This window comes from Rhinopithecus bieti, unplaced genomic scaffold, assembly GCF_001698545.2.
Source record: "Rhinopithecus bieti isolate Rb0 unplaced genomic scaffold, ASM169854v2 scaffold_47691, whole genome shotgun sequence".
Taxonomy (NCBI): Eukaryota; Metazoa; Chordata; class Mammalia; order Primates; family Cercopithecidae; genus Rhinopithecus; species Rhinopithecus bieti.
The window spans coordinates 412,420-430,140 of NW_016818870.1; the positions used below are offsets into that span (position 1 = coordinate 412,420).

A 17,721-nucleotide genomic window follows, 5' to 3' on the forward strand; every position below is an offset into this window, starting at 1 on the left:
TTAGGCTTCACAGAAGTAGTGTGAGTTGAATATTGAAGAATGGGAGGTAAAGGGAGAATTGGCATGTGCAAAAGAACTGAGGGGCAAAATGACCGATGTAACTGAGAAGTGTGGGAGGCAATGGGGAGAGTCGAGGAGAGCCTGTCAGGGTTTGGTGATGAAGGGCCTATGACTACTAAGGAATTGGGAGAGACACAAGGGCTTTATTGCAGAGGCAGGAATGACAAGATCAAATATGAATGTTAGAAATAAAGTTCTGAGGGCTTAAATAAGGGTGACGTGGAGAGGGCTAGCATTTCCAGTGGGGAACCAATGAGGAATCACATGCTTGTACAGTGTGATCCTCCAGTTAAATAGTCTGGGTTGGGGACTTAAGCCAAACCAGGCCAATTAGAATTACTTCTCTGAGAATTTGGAATTGGGAGACAAAGAACTACATATCTGCTCAGACTTAAATTGGACTTAAGGGTAATTTGGGAGCTATGCGGTAGCTATCTTCTACTTGCCCATTTGGCCTGAGCAGCACTGAAAACCAGTTTGCTAAGAAGGAAGATCAATTGGTTGCACATAGAGAAGCAAGTCTAGACACAAAGAGACTACTCCCTAGGTTCTTGGGACCTTCCAGCAGCTGGTTCCACTTCTTTCTGAGGCCCAGCTGGATTCCTTCCCCAGGATCATGATGCATCCTTGTATCCATTCATAGGAATCGCATTGTTCCTTCAGCTACTGTGGGTTACTTCCTGTTGTTTATGTTAAAGAGTAACTTTCAAAAAGGTAAAATAATGAGTCTTATGCAAGTATTTTTATTTTTTATTTTTTGAGACAGGTTCTCTGTCACCCGGCTGGAGTGCAGTGGTGCAATCATGGCTCACTGCAGCCTAGACTTCCCGGGTTTCAGCGATCCTCCCACCTCAGCCTCCAGAGTAACTGGGACTACAGGTATTTTTTGCATTTTTGGTAGAGACAGGGTTTCGCCATGTTGCCCAGGCTGGTCTTGAGCTCCTGAGCTCAAGCAATCCACCTGCCTCCACCTCCTAAAGTGCTGGGATTACAGACATGAGCCACTGCACCTGGCAGAGCCTTATACAAATATATAATGAACATATTTCAAATGTTTTATTAAACTAATGAGGGAACCAGTAAGATATTAAAACCAGTTCAAATGAAGATTTGACTTAGAAATGTCTGTTCTCTAATGGACAAAATTCATTTGCATCACCTGGAACAGGAATAATTTGCATTGTTATGGGCAGAAAATCTTTTGCATTATTTATTATCAGTATTCTGAAGTTAACGTCTAACTCCAACGAGTTAGAAAATAGCTTACTTGTAAAATAGGAACCTAGTCAAAGGAAATCAAAGCCTCTCACCACTAACATAATCAAATAATTCCCAAGGATCCTTAACAGCACCCAACATTCCATTAAAAGGATACCCATTTCAAAGTATTTCTTAAGTTTTCCAGAAACTTGCAAATCAAAGAATATACAAAAACACAAAGACATAAGAAAGCATGATGCTGGCCGGGCGCGGTGTCTCACACTTGGAATCCCAGCACTTTCGGGGGCCAAGGCAGGCAGATCACCTGAGGTCAGGAGTTCAAGACCAGCCTGGCCAACATGGTGAAACCCCATCTCTACTAAAAATACAAAAATTAGGTTGGGCATGCTGGTGGGTGCCTGTAATCCCAGCTACTCAGGAGACTGAGGCAGGAGAATCGCTTGAACCCGGGAGGTGGAGGTTGCAGTGAGCTGAGATCGCACCGTTGCACTCCAGCCTGGGCAACAAGAGTATAACTCCATCTCAAAAACAAACGAACGAAGAGGCTGGGTGCCGTGGCTCATGCGTGTAACCCCAGCACTTTGGGAGGCGGAGGTGGGCGGATCACCTGAGGTCAGGAGTTCAAAACCAGCCTGACCAACATGGTGAAACCCCCTCTCTACTAAAAATACAAAATTAGCCAGGCATGGTGGCACATGCCTGTAATCCTAGCTACTTGGGAGGCTGAGGCAGGAGAATTGCTTGAACCTGGGAGGTGGTGGTTGCAGTGAACCGAGATCACACCATTGCACTCCAACCTGGGCAACAAGAGCAAAACTCTTTCTCAAAAAACAAAAAACAAAGAAAGAAAGATAGCATGATGCCTTAGGGAAACTCAAGTAGTATGGGCATAGTTAAGCATGGGCAAAGTGTAGGAGGGAGGCAGCAGGAAGATTAAGAAGGGCCTTGTATGTATGTTTGGGAGTTTGGATTTTATTTTCTTGAGATGGAGTCTCACTCTGTCACCCCAGGTAGAGTGCAGTGGTGTGATCTCGGCTCACTGCAACCTTGCCTCCCAGGTTCAAGTTATTCTCCTGTCTCAGCCTCCTGAGTAGCTAGGATTACAGGTGCTCGCCACCACGCCTAGTTAATTTTGGATTTTTAGTAGAGACGGGGCTTCACCATGTTGGCCAGACTGGTCTTGGACTTCTGACCTCAGGTGATCTACCTGCCTCAGCCTCCCAAAGTGCTGGGATTACAGGCATGAGCCACCGCACCTGGCTGAATTTGGATTGTATTCTGAAGGCTGTTGGCACTATTATTTCATGCAGGGGAGTGATGTGAACAGATCTGAGCTTTAGAAATTTCACTTTAGTAGGAGTGTGGATATTGAATTACAGGACGGTAAAGAGACCAGTTAGGAGATTGATAATTATTATGAGAACTGAGAGAGTCTGAATTAAGGCAGTGGCTGAAGGCTTAGATAAGAGGAGATAGAGTCAAGGATGATTTAGGGTGTAGAAATCTGTAGAATTTAGTGATTAATTGAATGTGTCATGGGGGTGGGTGGGATAAGGTAAAGCAAATAGTCTTGAATGACTCCCAGGATCCTCCAAATGATGTGTATTTTCCAAAAAGCTTTGCATGAATCTTAGAAGATTTGGTAGACGATTTGGAGCTGGAATCACGGGGATATGTTGGGGCCAGGACAGTGTTCCTTCTTCATTTCTTTGGGGCACCATGAACTGCGCCCATAGAAGATGCCAAACTTAATAAATGCCTGTTCTGATTGCTCCACCAACTGGTCATTCCCATCTTTCCCTCTCCCCTATTCCCTGAGATACAACAATATTGAAATCAGGCCAATTAATAACCCCAAATGGCCTCTAAGTGTTCAAGTGAAAGGAAGAGTCACATATCTCTCACCTGAAATAAAAAGTCAGAAAAGATTAAGATTATTGAGGAAGGCATGTCGAAAGCCAAGACAGGCTGTAAAGCCAGGCCTCTTACACCAGTTAGCCAAGCTGTGAATGCAAAGGAAAAGTTCTTGAAGGAAATTAAAAGTGCTATTACAGTGAACACACGAATAAGAAAGCAAAACAGCGTTATTGCAGATACAGAGAAGGTTTGAGTGGTCTGTATAGAAGCTGAAACCAGCCACAATATTCCCGTAAGCCAAAACCTAATCCAGAGCAAGGCCCTAACTCTCTTCAATTCTATGAAGGCTGGGGAGGAAATTACAGAAGAAAAGTTGGATGCCAACAGAGGTTGGTTCATGAGGTTTACAGAAAGAAGTCATCTCTATAACATAAAAGTACAAGGTGAAGGAACAAGTGTGGATACGAAATGTACTTAGTGAATGGTCCTTTTTAGTGGCAACCAGTCCTTGTCACTTTAAGTTTCACTTTAGTAGTTAAAGTGATTTAATGAAATAATTTTTAAAAACTCCAACCTTTACAATTAATGCTTTTCCTTATCTTTCAGCTTGGCTGTTGCACGTGGCCAGGTTCAGTGGGCTTTGTAGAGGTCTGTTTTTCTACTTACCTCTCCTCCCTCCTTCAGCTTCCTCATTCTTTTTTCTCCGGGGCTTGAGCAGGACAGGAGAGAGAAGACATGAAGAAGGTCTTTACTTGACTAATACAGTCATAAACTAATTTTAAGGCTTGGCAGATAAGTTAGGCATGGCGGCTCATGCCTTTAATCCCAGCATTTTGGGAGTCTGAGGTGGGTGGATCACCTGAGGTCAGGAGTTTGAGACCAGCCTGGCCAACATGGTGAAACCCCATCTCTACTAAAAATACAAAAATTAGCCAGGTGTGGTGGTGTATGCCTGTAATCCCAGCTACTCAGGAGGCCGAGACACAAGAATTGCTTGAACCCAGGAGGCAGAGTTTGCAGTGGGCTGAGATTGTACCACTGCACTCCAGCCTGGGTGACAGAGTGAGACTCTATCTCCAAAAAAAATAATAATCAATAAATAAATAATCTAGGTGCTAGCACATTTTGGTGGTTGATGGGAATAAAAAAGTGACACAAAATTCTTGTCTTCAAGATTATTCATGGCCTAGCAGAGAAGACAGAGAATTAAGACATAATCAAAATGAGCATGTGAGTGATAATGTAGTCAAATATTGGGACAGGAAAATAAGAGAAAGATATAAGGTGCTCTCATGCAAGGAGGAGGCATCCAACTCAGAATTGGAGGTTGTGTTCTCAGGAAAGGCTCGTAAATGAAGTTACGCAAGCTAAGAATTAAGAGCAGACATTATCTAGACGAAGAGGGAGAAAAACCTCAACAAACAGGACAGGTGTAATGAATCACACTGAGGAATTAGGAAAAGCTCCTAGAAGAGACAATGCCTAATCTGAGCTGTTTTTAAAAAGTTGAGGTGAACTTCACATAACATAAAATCAACCATTTAAAAATGTATAATTCAGTGGCAATTACTTCATTGACAGTATTGTTTAGCCATCACTGTCTAGTTCCAACTAACCTGAGTTTTGAAGGGTGACGAGGAGTTCACTAGATGAAAAGGGTTGTGGGGGAAAGCACTTTAATATATGAGAACAGTGTGTTTGATGACATGAAGACCAGAAATCTCATGACTGGAGTGCATGCAGATGGGGGAGTGGTGGAAGACAAGGCTAGAGAGGGCCCAAGAGTAAAATGTCCAAATTTTAACTAGATCCAGAAGGCATGAGATTTCCTTAAAGGATACTAAACTGAGGCTTGACATGATCAAATTTGCCTTTCATGAAGATTACTCTTGAAATAACATTGTTGATGCTTTAGAACGGGGAGAACCAAGGAGGCTGAGGCAGGAAAATCTCTTGAACCCAGGAGGCAGAGGTTGCAGTGAGCTAAGATCGCCGCCACTGCACTCCAGCCTGGGCAACAAGAACGAAACTCAGTCTCAAAAAAAAGAAAAAAAGAAAAGAAAACAAAGGGGAGAACCAGGGAGATGAGTTGGGAGATTTTATGCTATAATCTAGATATGAGGCGATGAAATTTGAGCAAGGTCAATGGTAGTAATAATGGAGGAAACGGAAAACAACAAATAATAAGGATGAAGAATTTATCTGACTTGACTGACTTGACACCGAGCTAGAGGAAGAGGTATGGGATGATTCTCATCGTCTGGGCTCGGGTAACTCAGACGGTAGTGGTGGCATCCTGGAGTAAAACTGGGAGGGAAAATGATTAGTACAGGTTGAGTGTAAGTTTCTGGAGGTGCAACAAAGTGAAAGGTCTGGGAGCCAGTTTAATTTATGGATCTGGACCTTAGCAGGGAGATCTGGGCTAAAGACTGTGAATCTTCTTTCTGTGGGTAAATGAAGTCGAGAGTTTGGATGAAGTCACCCAGGAAAAGGGTACAGAGAAAGATAAGCAAAGAACCTAAGAAACAATACTTAAGGTATGCAAAAAGGATAGAGTCATATTGGTAAAAGATGTGATCATAGTGAGGCCAAATTAGAATTTAGCAAGAGGGGGCAGAAAAGTGAAGTAGAGCTGAAAAGGAGAAAAGAAGAGGGGAAAAGGGGAAGTATTGGTCTAATTTGAAGGGGGAGGTTGGTGAGAGTCTGGACCAAAGGTATTGCTCAGATCATATTTTTGTCACTGGGGTCCCAATAGACCATACAAATCTCTCTGCTCCAAAATAAGCAATTTATTGTTCCAATTCTAAACTCCTTAGAAACAATTTTCCAAGTACATATAATTTCTTCTCAAAATAATTTTATGGAATAAGGACATATGCTCACCAATTATGGCTTACATCCCCTCAAGAAAAGAATATTTAAAATCTCCTGCAGTATCCCTTTCTCAGTTCTGAGGCCTGAGCAGGTATCAGTTCTTGAGTCAGAGAAGTCACAGAGGGCAGAAGGGAAAACCTTGAATTGTCCTATCCAGGCAGGAGCTGCCTTCATTTCTTTTTATTTATGGTCCAGAAACCCTCTTTCAGCTTTTTAAGACCAATTCCTCACAGCTACCTCTTTTCTTTTGCTACCCAACGCCAACAAAACACTTACTCTGAATCTCCCAGATAAACCTGAGAACAATGCCTGGATGGGGATATGTTCGTGTAGGGCCCTGAGAAGGTTATGCTTGCTCTGAATATAGGAGATAGGGCCCAGAGTAAAATTCTTTTTAGTCCAATCATCATTTCCCTTCCCCATACTGTCACTTGTCACCCCCTACCTCTACATATGCTTATGCTTGTCTGGATTAAAACTTGCAAGAGACGGTGGGAGGCAGGCCTGAGGTTACTTTTTTTGTTTTCTTTTTTTCCTTTTCTTTTCTATTGAAATGCTGCAACTCTGGCAGACATCTGGGGGCTCTTTCCTTACCTCTCCTTGCCTTACCTGGGCATAGCCTTCTGGACAATTAGGAGGCTTAGTCCCTAGTGAGAATGAAGGAGCAGGTTTATGCTGGCTTCCCAGGGACTCTAATTCTTCCTAAATTGCATGAATACGAGGGAGGAAGAGCACTGACTGCCTCCTTTGGAATTTCCCTAGGGCCTCTATCTTTTTGAAAAAAGGGTGTTTTTCTTGGACATCCTGGACTTCATTGTCTTGCCAGAAGTGATGAGGGCCCCAAAGCCATGTTTATGGGAGAATGCATAGGCAGAACGTCGAGTGCTTGAGTGTTTCAGTTTGGTCTGGACTGGGGACTGCCGTGGAAGTCTCCTGCACTCTTGAATTCTGTCAAAAACCTATAGCCAGAGCACGGGGGATAGGGTTTTCATCCACAGAGGCAAAGGCAAAAGAAGGCCATGAATTATGTCTGGGTAGATTTTCTGTTCCACTCACCTTGTCTACGCTGATAGGCCAGAATAGTGGTTTAAGAAATTGGTACCCAATCACAGGCAACATACAGAGGACCACGCTGAGGATAATGCTCAGAAGCATTTGTGGCTGGTTCAGAGCATTCCTGACCACACCTGTAAACAGTGAGCCAGGAGGGGGAAGGCTGAAACAGAGCCTGGAGGACAGGGGTGGGACCAGGGGTAGGAGTTACCAGCCAGAATGTAGACACTTCTCTAGTCCAAAGAAGGAAGTTATTGATTTGGAGTTAGTTTAGGCTCCTGAGAAATAATATAAACACAAAAGAATTGCAGTTGGGTCCTTTGCGCGGCCAAAGTCACTGTGAATTCATGCGCCTCTCTATCCCTCTACAGGCAGGGCAGGGTAGGGCAGGATAGGAGAGCAGGGGTAGGTTATGAGGGAATCCTAGAGCACTGGCCTGCATCCAAAAATGGGAAAGAAAGCTTTGGAGGAAGAAAAAACAAATAAAAATTAAAAAGGTAAAAAAATTAAATTAAAAAAAGAAAAGGGTTGAAGGAGAAAAATGAGTTAGTGGCCTGACAAAAAGTGAGAGACAGCCAGGTGTGGTGGCTCACGCTTGTAATCCCAGCACTTTGGGAGTCCCAGGTGGGCAGATTGCTTGAAGCCAGGAGTTTGAGGCCAGCCTGGCCAACATGGCAAAAGCACATCTCTACCAAAAATACAAAAAAATTAGCAGTGCATGGTGGTGCACGACCGTAGTCTCAGCTAGTGGGGAGTCTGAGGCACGAGAATCGCTTAAACCCAGGAGGCAGAGGTTGCAGTGAGCCAAGATTGCACCACTGCACTCCAGCCGGGGTGACAGAGATAGAGGAACAGAATCTCAAAAAATTAAAAATGAAAACAAAAAGATGGGAGCCAACTATGTCTATATATCTACTCTCTGTATTTTGTCTTCAGCAGAGTGGAGATGAGAGAGAGGGAAAAATTTGGGGAGACAATAAGGCAATATGCCACAGCATAAAGGACTTTGAACTGGAACCAGGAAGCCTAGATGTGAGTCCTTTAATTCAAAAACACCCCTCCAGGGTCTAAAATGGCTCTAAAAATTGTTGCTGATAAAGCGCAAATCTCATAAGACATTTGAAAATACCTTGGAAACTCAAATAAGGTAACTTATTTCCCTAGCTACATTTTGAGCCCTTTTAGGACAGAGACCATGTCTTATTTATATCTCTAGCCTAGCACATAGTAATGGCTTCTTGGTAAACATTTATTAAATAAATAAACCTGGTTCCCCACCCTCCGCCCACTGGGCAGGGCCTTACCTAGGAATTGGAAGACGTCAGGGAATGCTAGGCACAAGCCATCGCTGTACAGAAGGAACGACATGCAAAAGTAGAAACCCAGGCTACCCCAGATGACAACATGGCTTATCATTGTCCAGTAGGTTGTCTTCAGGGCGATCTGAAAAGTACCTTCTTATGGAACCTGTAATCTGGGACCTGTCAGCTACCTCCCTCCTCCAATTATGTAACGAAGGTTGCTCCCTTCCCACACTCCCTCCATTCCTCCCACTCTTTCAGAGAGACCCCCACCCAATCCCCTTACCCCCACCACCACTGGCCACACCTGTATTGTGACCACCCAGATCAAGGAGGTCTGCACCACCAGGGAGAAGGACTGGTAGTCGGAGATGTCCTTCCCATCATTTCGTTCTGCATTGTAAAGAGTCCCCATGGGGACAAAGAACAACACAAAGGAACTGTAGATCCCATGCATTAAACACTTCACAAATTCCTTTTTGTTGAAATAGAGGTTGTGCTGGCCTGGCTCATACAGCTCTGGGAAAAGGAGGCTCCATGTCTCATTCACATCCTGGAAGCACCAGAGGGTAAAGAGGGAGGCTCAGGGTCTCTCCATAGACGGTCCCATCTCCATCAGAGGAGAGGCTTCTCCCCTCACCAGGTCTGCTGCCAGGCTGCCTAGGAGCTTCCTTATGGATTACTTAAGAAGTAGAACCAGAGAACACAGCAGTGACCACAGACCCTTCCTGAAGTCCTACTCTCAAGGCAAGGATCTGGGTAGTGTTTGGGAGAAGGTCTGGATGCTGGAAGGGACTTGGAGGGAGTTAGAATTGGGGGCAACTAGGCTTGTGGGTAGCTGGGAGGGAGGACTGGAGCTTGAGATGGGGGAGGCAGCTGGGACATAAGTCCCAGGTGTAAGTGTTCTTTCAGTTGAATATATATATATATTTTTTGAGATGGAGTCTTGCTCTATCACCCAGTCTGGAGTGCAGTGGCACCATCTTGGCTTACTGCAACCTCCACTTCTCAGGTTCAAACAATTCTCTTGCCTCAGCCTCCTGAGTAGCTGAGATTACAGGCGCCCGCCACCACACCTGGCTAATTTTTATATTTTTAGTAGAAACGGGGTTTTGCCATGTTGGCTAGCTGGTCTCAAACTCCTGACCTCAAGTGATCCACCTGCCTCGGCCTCCCAAAGTGCTGGGGTTACAAGTGTGAGCCACCATGCCCGGGCGTAGTTGAATATTTTTTATGTCAAAAGTCAATGTGGGAGAAAGGGACATTAATGGAGACCAGTTAGTCTTTTAATCTTCTTGTTCTGTGATGTTGCTCTCACTTCCATAGCTACTGGTGAACTGAAGGTGAAAAAATTACTCTAAATGAATGACATTGGATCATCTTCATCTCCTAAATCTGAAACTTTGGATACAAAGCTTGGGGCTGGCTTCAGAGATGGATCCCTAGAATTAGGCCACTGAAGCTGGACTGTTGAGTAATACAACCCATCCCTTTTGTTGTTCTGAGGTTAGCAGTTACTTCCTGGAGAATTTCCTTTAGAGCTGTTTCCCATGGAGACCAAGAGCCATGATCCCATGATGTCCTATTTCAGCTACTTTATTCCTTTTTGGAGACTCATTTTCTACTCCATGTGCCCAGGACTAGAGGTTGGGGCAGAAGACAAGGGAGAGGTGGGGTAGCAGGACCCTCAATGTCCAGGGAATTTCTGACAGGGACAGATGGTATCCCTTAGTCTGGCTCCTTATGATATAAACTATCACACCCATACTCCCATGCCTGGCCTTCAGGACTCCCACCCAGGCCTTCCTGCATTGACTTGTCTCACCCTCATTCTCCCTGAAGGAGTCTCTCTTTTTTGAAGTCCCATATGTTACCCAGTCCTATCCCAGTAACTCTATTTTCTTTTCTTTATTTTTTCAATTCATATTCTGCTTATGTTATTCAATTTTTTCCTTATTTTTTCCATGTATATTTTAATTACTTTTATATATACTCAATTTACTGTACAGCACAATTTCCATGTTTCTCTCTACAAAGACAAAATTGATACAGGAAAACTTGGCGTTCTAAAACTGAGGATTATTCTCTGTTGAGGAGGAGTTTTTACTTTATCTCATGATACCTATCTAGGTGACAAGCTCCTTTCCCCACTCTGGAAATTATTCCCTTTACACTGGATTTTGTAGAGCCCAGCTCTTGCTGTATGCTTCATTCTTAGGGATATTCCTCAAGGGCCTAGGGGCTTCAACTCTGACCAGGAGCTTGCTGCTGGATCTTACCTGATCAAACAGACTCATGCCCAGGACAGGGAGGGAAGTGTAGACCAGATTGTAGCACGTGATAAACCAGGTCTCATAAACTGTCTGGAAGAATACCAAGGAGATTTCATAGGCTCCTCTCTTCTCTACAGTCCCAGCTCCACCTTCCAGGTCCAAGATAGCCACCTTTATCCCTTGACCCCTGCCCCCCGCCCCAACCCCACCGCCACATTAACCTACTGCAGGAGAAACCTAACTGAGATTGTTGACCCCAGTCTCTACTTGATCTCACTTTGTTAGAACCCTGGGTCCTAGGATAGAGTAAGGCCACATCAAGCTTTCAAGGTAGATCCAGACCAATCCCACCATAATCTATACAGCCCCTCACTGCACAGGAAGGACCCAGAGTGATTGCTAGTGATGCTAGCTGTACCCCTGCACTCCTAGGCATGTAAACCTTTGTACTTTTTTTTTTTTTTTTTTTTTTTTGGAGATGGAGTCTTGCTCTGTCACCCAGGTTGGAGTGCAGTGGTGTGATCTCGGCTCACTGCAACCTCTGCCTCCTGGGTTCAAGCAATTCTCCTGCTTCAGCCTCCTGAGTAGCTGGGACTACAGGTGCCCGCCACCACACCCAGCTAATTTTTGTATTTTTTGTAGAGACAGGGTTTTGCCATGTTGCCCATGCTGGTCTCGAACTCCTGACCTCAGGTGATCCACCTGCCTCGGCCTCCCAAAGTGTTGGAATTACAGGCATGAGCCACTTTGCCCAGTCTTTGGACTCTTTACTTGCTTAGTGGCATTCAGTGGCTTTTGTAGCACTGCATACCTCCTGATATTGGCAAGCAGAATAGACCCAATGACCCTTCCCAAGCTGAGTGCTCCATCCTGGGGCCTAGAGAGGGCTTTTTCTCTATTAGCCACAAGAGGTCAGCAGCAACACACGCATACACATACGCCTCCCACAAAGCAGACTGGCTTTGCTAGGGCTTGGGCGAATACAAATCCACTATTGGCTGACTGGCCTGTTATTCCTGGAGTCTATGGCAACAAAAGTAGGGCTCCCAAGATAATTGTTTCTGAGGTTGTTTCTCTTGGGAATCCTTGAGATGTTTCTGAAAAACTTCTCATAGGAAAAGGGACTCCTCTTAGAACATCAAAATCCAGGCGTCGCTTCTCTCCACTAAGGTGGGGGAGGTTTCACATTCAAATGTGGAATTAATTCATCAAAGTAACAATTGTGTGTGTGTTGGGGTCAGGAGTACAGGCAGTCTGAGTGGGGAAGGAGAAGCAAAAGGAAGCTGTATTTCCAAATATGGCTACAGGTGAACACGTCATATCTGGCCTATCTGGCATGACCCAGAGCCAAGCTCCTTGAGGCTTAGCCTGTTCCAAAAAGATGACTTTGGATGCTAAGAAAACTCTAAGGTCCAGGAATTTGTTCCCATTACATATGTTTGGAAATTCTAAGTCTCAACATCAGTGAAAACAGCTTAAGGGAAAGTTTAAGCCAGGTAGCTTATGCCTGTAATCCCAGCACTCTGGGAGGCCGAGGCAGGCAGATCACTCGAGCCCAGGAGTTCAAGACCACCTTGGGCAACATGGTGAAACCTCATTTCTACCAAAACTACAAAAAATTAGGGTGTCATGGTGCACACCTGTAGTCCCAGCTACTCGGGAGGCTGAGGTAGGAGAATCATCTGAGTCCAGGAAGTCGAGGCTGCAGTGGGCCATGTTCATGCCACTGCACTCCAGCCTGAGCAACAGAGCAAGACCCTGTCTCAACATAAGTAGATACATAAATAAAAAGAAAGTTTAAAAGTAGAAGTCAAGACCAAATCAGAGCCAGGCCAGAACAGTTATGGCTTGGAAATCTAAGGTTTGTGTAGGTTTAGGAGATGGAATCAGCATGAGGTGATGGGCTTCATGAATGGATGGCAGCATGTCATACATATTCATTGGTCTCTAGAGGCGAAAAAAGATCTGAGCTAGATGAAGTGAGAGATGACTACAGAAAACCCAGTTGACCAGAATGGAGATTGCCACTGATCACCTACCTGTGCGGAGAATCCATTAAAGAAGGCATACCAGAAGTGCACCAGGGTGAAGGTGAAGTTCTTATAAAAGAAGTAGCTGAGAAACTTGCACATGCGATTATAAGACCAGCGGCCATGGACCAAGAGTAGACGCTGAAGATACTGGAACTGGGAGAAGGTGAAGTCACTGTTGAGCATGGCCTGCAGTCCCTCCTGGCCACTGATGCCAACCCCAATGTGGGCAGCTGCAATAAAATCCCAGAAACTTCTCAGACAGAAAGCTTGTTTGCTGGGCTCCCAGCCTGGGAAGTGTAAAGGGAAAGCTGAGATGATGTTGTACAAACTCCTTTATTTTACATTTGGGAAATGCTTTTAGGCTCAGTGCAAACTGTCTCTTACCTAGTGGAGTCTTTTCTCCTTAGTGGATTGCCCCTCCCTCACAAACTGGAAAACAGCTCCCTTTTCTGCACTTTTTTGTTTTGTTTTTACAAAGACACCATCTCCCTGTGTTGCCCAAGCTGGTCTCAAACTCCTGGACTCAGGTGATCCTCTCACCTCAGCCTCCCAAAGTGTTGGGACTACAGGTGTGAGCCACTGTGCTAGCCCTGTCTTCTGTAGTTTGTTTTGTTTTGGACACTGCCACTAGAATGCCTGGCATGGCCAGTACTAGAAGCTGTCCTGAATGCTCTTTGCCACTACTCTAGCCATCTGGGCTCTTTCCTACTGTCCAGATGCTGAAGTTAAAATTTCTTGTTGTTTCTGGAACCCACTTAATTCAAGATGCAGGGTGGATGCCAGTCTAATACAGTATTTAATTACCTAAGTTTACCTAAGGGGCTAAAATCTAACTGTATGTGACGTACATACTTTGTTAGTGAGAAACAAGTTCTTCAGGAGGCCTAAGGTGACTTTTTCTGGATAAAGCAATTATTATATTTGATGGAAGAGAAAGACTGAAGTTCCTAAAAGTTTTAATTAGTTTGTGGTAGTTTGCCATTTTTCTGGCATATACCAAATTCACTGGTCTGGAATATGCCTACTGCACTGCTTGATGGGATAATTCAAACCTCTAAACTCCTAAATATCCCTAGGGTCTAGAAACTGGGGAAGAAAGCAAGAATACTTCCTAGTATTAAAGCTGAAGCTGGAATATCTGCTAGAGTTTCTTGTATGAGCAGAGAAGTTGGACTAGAGGACCTCTAGATTTGTCCATATCTCACAGACCTACATGTTGCTGGAGGCTGGTAGGTCAACATTCACCTGAAATTGAAACCAGTGAATTTGGCCAGGTGTGGTGGCTCATGCCTGTGATCCTAGCACTTTGAAACTGAGATGGGGGGGATCATTTGAGGCCAGAAGTTTGAGACCAGCCTGGGAAAAATAGTGAGACCTCACCTCTACTAATAATTAAAAGATAGCTGGGGATGGTGGTGTGTGCCTGTAGTCCCAGCTACTCAGGAGGTGGAGGCAGGGGGATTGCTTGAGACCAGGAGTTCAAGGCTGCAGTGAGTTATGATCATGCCACTGCACTCCAGCCTGGGTGACAGAGCAAGACCTTGTCTCAAAACAAAACAAAACGAAACAAAACAAAACCAAAAAAACCCTAGTAAATGTCAGCCATTTGCTTCTACTGGTCCAAAGTGATCAGTAAGTCACCTATTCTCCTCCAGCCAGGGGAGCAGGGCAAGCTCTTGGGAACATAGACTTGGGAAAGAAAAGATCTCTGAATTGGGCATCACAGCCTACAGCCTTCAAAAAAGAAACAGACTATGACTCCTGCCCAGGGGTCCTTTCTGTGGACCTTGAGTCATCTCAGAAAGAAGGTGTGGTAGTTGCACAGCCTGTTCTGTGAATGTAAGCATGTGTTCTTGTGGGAGCCATGTGTGTCTGTGTGTGTGCTTACACTCATAGTGTAAATGCATGAATTTGAATGTGTGTGCATACCTGTGGATATGGGCTGATGCCTGCATGTGTCAATAAATGGGAGTGCAGGGATAGAGGAGTATGAATGGAGTTGCAAAACCATATAAATGTGTAACACATATGAGAGGCAGGAGTGTGAGCCAGCAACAGAGTACCACTCAGATCAGTTTTGCCCATGGAGGAAGGAAGGGGCAAGCCCATGGCTGGAAGCTAACTGTCCCCCTCCCCTCACATGCCTTTGATCATGCTGACGTCATTGGCCCCATCCCCGACGGCCAGTGTCACCACCTTCTTGTACCTCTTCATCAGCTCTACCACCTGGGCCTTCTGAAGGGGTGTCATCCGGCAGCAGATCACCCCCTTGCACATGCACGCTGTTCGCAGCAGTTCCAACTCCAGGTTCCCTTCTAGAGCATAGGCCTGTAGCACCAGGACACACTCACTCTTCAGGTTGCCCAAAAAAGCTCTCAGAATATGACCTTCCCAAATGGTTCCCTTTCCCTCCGCACCCTCCTGTCCTTCACAGGGCAGGCATAGCTGCTTCCAAGGCACTCCACCCCCAAGGGAGGCCAAGCCCCCAAGTCAGTTCTAGGCATCCTCACATCTGACTCAGCCTCCAATGGGAAACTAGTCGGGACCTCTCATTGGGCCAAATCTGTTGATGGGGCTAAGAGCTCAAGTGACTTCTTGGGGGACCTGTTTCTGCTTGCTTCCCTTTTCCCTTAAGTGACAGGTCACATCAGTAGAGAAGAATTTGAATTTGGATAAGGAAGAAATAAGCCCTTCTCTTTCCTTATTTACTTCTTCCTAGAGAAGCCTAGGGAAAGGAGTCTTTCAGGCAAGGACACCTGAAGGGAAGGGGAATAGGGTGACTCATGGAATAGGAAAGGGAGTCTTGAAATTTCCCTGAAGTGTTGGACCTAGGAAGAGGGTTTCTTGGAAGTAGAGAATAGAGTGTAGCTCTGTGTTGCCCACCAGACTGTAGCCATCGATGATCAAGCCATAGTTGCCATTGGCCACCTCCTCGGGTATTTCAAAAGGCAGTTCGGGCTTCGTGGTGAGGTAAATGTTTATGGGGTCTGAATCCAGGAGAGACTCGGGTTTCATCTTGTTCCTTGCTGTCCTGAAAGCAAAGAGTAGTAGTCAGAGTCTGACCTGAAGTCTCAGAATTTAGGAGGGAAAATGTGTCCCCAGATGAAAGTGGGCAAAGGGGATACAGGAACTCTGCAAAGCACCAGCCAAGACCTCAGACTTGACAGCCTCTCAAGACCTGCCACTGCCATAGGTCCCTGACCATCCACATGCTACACTTCTCCATCCCCCATATTCCAGGCCCATTTAGCCCAAATGCTGCCTTACACAATTTTTTCAAATATTTTAGTTTTTGTTTTTTCCCTCCTCCATGTCTCATCTGTTCCTTCTGGTGGTGTGGGAGCCACACTAAGGGAAGAGATGGGTGGGAAATTTTGGGTCCAGGGACTGGCTGTGGCTAATCTCCCATCTATACCTGAGTTCTTTCCGAATAGTCTCATCATCCCTGCCTTCCACGACGAACACCTCATCCATTTCATCCTCAAATAGATTACAGGAATAGGCAATGTTCACAGCAGTCTCTGTAGCAAAGGAGGAGTACAGATCTCATTTTGGCTGGTGTTTAAGACAGGGACAGGATCTTCACATTGTACAGGTACACAGGCTCTAATATTGGGCTGCAGAGCCCATTCGTCCACATTTGCCATGGATGCAATCAAAGTGCATTTTTAAAGAATCAGTGGAGATCATGTTCAAACATCCACGGATGATTGTCTACCTGTACAGACTTGTGGGTTACTTATCAATAACTATGGTCATTCTGGCCTTCTCTAGAAAGCCTTACCCTATTTCTTAGAACAATTTCAGTCTTTATCTACCTCTCCAGGCAATCAGGATGTGTTTCTTTGAACAGCACTGTGCCCATCTCTATGCTAGATTTTATGCCCCCATAAAATAGTCTGGAATTTGGAATAAATTCATACTAAGAAAAAAATCAAGCCCTGAATCCTGGCTACACGTGGTATCAGAATTCAGAGGAGAGACTGCAATTGTCACAGAAACTTTCTTGAAGGAAGTCCTTGGAGGATGAATAAGACTTGAAGGAAAAGGCATTTTAAGTGGAGAAACAACCCAAACCAAGACCCTAGAGTAGGAATTGGTTTCTTTGCGGGGCATATTTAAGATAATGGTAACATTAGGATGCAGATAAGGATGTGAAGAGCAATAGATTATCAAAGTCTTGAAGGCCAGATAGAAGAGTTCAACCTTTACAACATGGAGTCACTGTACGTCCCTGAACAGAGGAGTAACATCATAAAATTAGTATATTTGAGGAAGATTAAACTGATGGTTGTATGTTGGCTGTACTGAAATTAATAAGGGCAAGAGACAGAGAGATGAGTTCAGAAGTTTGTGTTAAGTACAGCCAACAGAAAATGAGGTTGAACTGGGAGGGTAACATAGGAGGATTTTCAGACAAATTTGTGGAATATAGTAGGAGAGTGATTCTATGGGACAGTAGGGTAAAGTCAAAGACAATTTTAAAGTTTAGCTTGTGAGTTCCTGGGTGACAGGTCATGTCTGATTGATTCATCTGTCTTCAATGACTAATATATCATGTGGCATAAAGTATATGCTCAGCAAATTGTATACAAGATTGAGAATAAAGGTGTCCTCTAAGGACTTGATTTGACTTACAAGATACTTGTCAAAAAATGGCTAAGAAAAAAAGGAAAGAGGAGGAAAAGAAATGGCTAAGGTGGATAGGGAAGAGGATCAGTCAGTCTAGGGGTTTTACCTTGCTTATCTCCAGTTAAAACCCACAGTCTAATTTTGGCTTTTTTCAGGATGATGATTGTCTCAGGTACTCCATCTTGTAGCTTGTCTTCTATGGCTGTGACCCCTAACAGCTTTGAAAAGATGTATCAGTGAATGAGGAAAAAGGTAAGAGGCTTTTCCCCTTTTATTAAAAATAATTAATTATTTTTAATTTAGTGCTACCCAACGACTGAACCGGCACCTCAGTACTCTCTTTAGTGAGCCGGCTCTGTCCTGGTGTGAGGCTCTCAGTGGTATAAAAATCAGCACATTCTGCCTCACAACACACAC

At 44.6% G+C, this 17,721-nt stretch overlaps 1 protein-coding gene across 7 annotated transcripts in view; it reads right to left on the reverse strand.

The window, feature by feature from the left end:
• Nucleotides 1–17,721, reverse strand: part of LOC108519006 (phospholipid-transporting ATPase FetA-like) — an 82,733-nt gene continuing 65,012 nt past the window's right edge. For 4 of the 7 annotated variants that reach the window (XM_017857766.1, XM_017857768.1, XM_017857765.1 and 1 more), the window contains 10 exons: nucleotides 17,411–17,522; nucleotides 16,088–16,193; nucleotides 15,556–15,703; nucleotides 14,817–15,000; nucleotides 12,679–12,902; nucleotides 10,646–10,729; nucleotides 8,674–8,919; nucleotides 8,370–8,508; nucleotides 7,069–7,199; nucleotides 5,970–6,971 (listed from right to left, as the gene is read on the reverse strand). In XM_017857766.1, the coding sequence (XP_017713255.1) occupies nucleotides 6,780–6,971; nucleotides 7,069–7,199; nucleotides 8,370–8,508; nucleotides 8,674–8,919; nucleotides 10,646–10,729; nucleotides 12,679–12,902; nucleotides 14,817–15,000; nucleotides 15,556–15,703; nucleotides 16,088–16,193; nucleotides 17,411–17,522 (1,566 nt within the window). In that variant the 3' untranslated portion in view covers nucleotides 5,970–6,779. Of the gene's footprint in view, nucleotides 741–3,804; nucleotides 3,848–5,969; nucleotides 6,972–7,068; nucleotides 7,200–7,225; nucleotides 7,344–8,369; nucleotides 8,509–8,673; nucleotides 8,920–10,645; nucleotides 10,730–12,678; nucleotides 12,903–14,816; nucleotides 15,001–15,555; nucleotides 15,704–16,087; nucleotides 16,194–17,410; nucleotides 17,523–17,721 lie in introns of those variants that run through there. The other 3 variants (XM_017857767.1, XM_017857769.1, XM_017857771.1) reach the window with 3 other exon arrangements.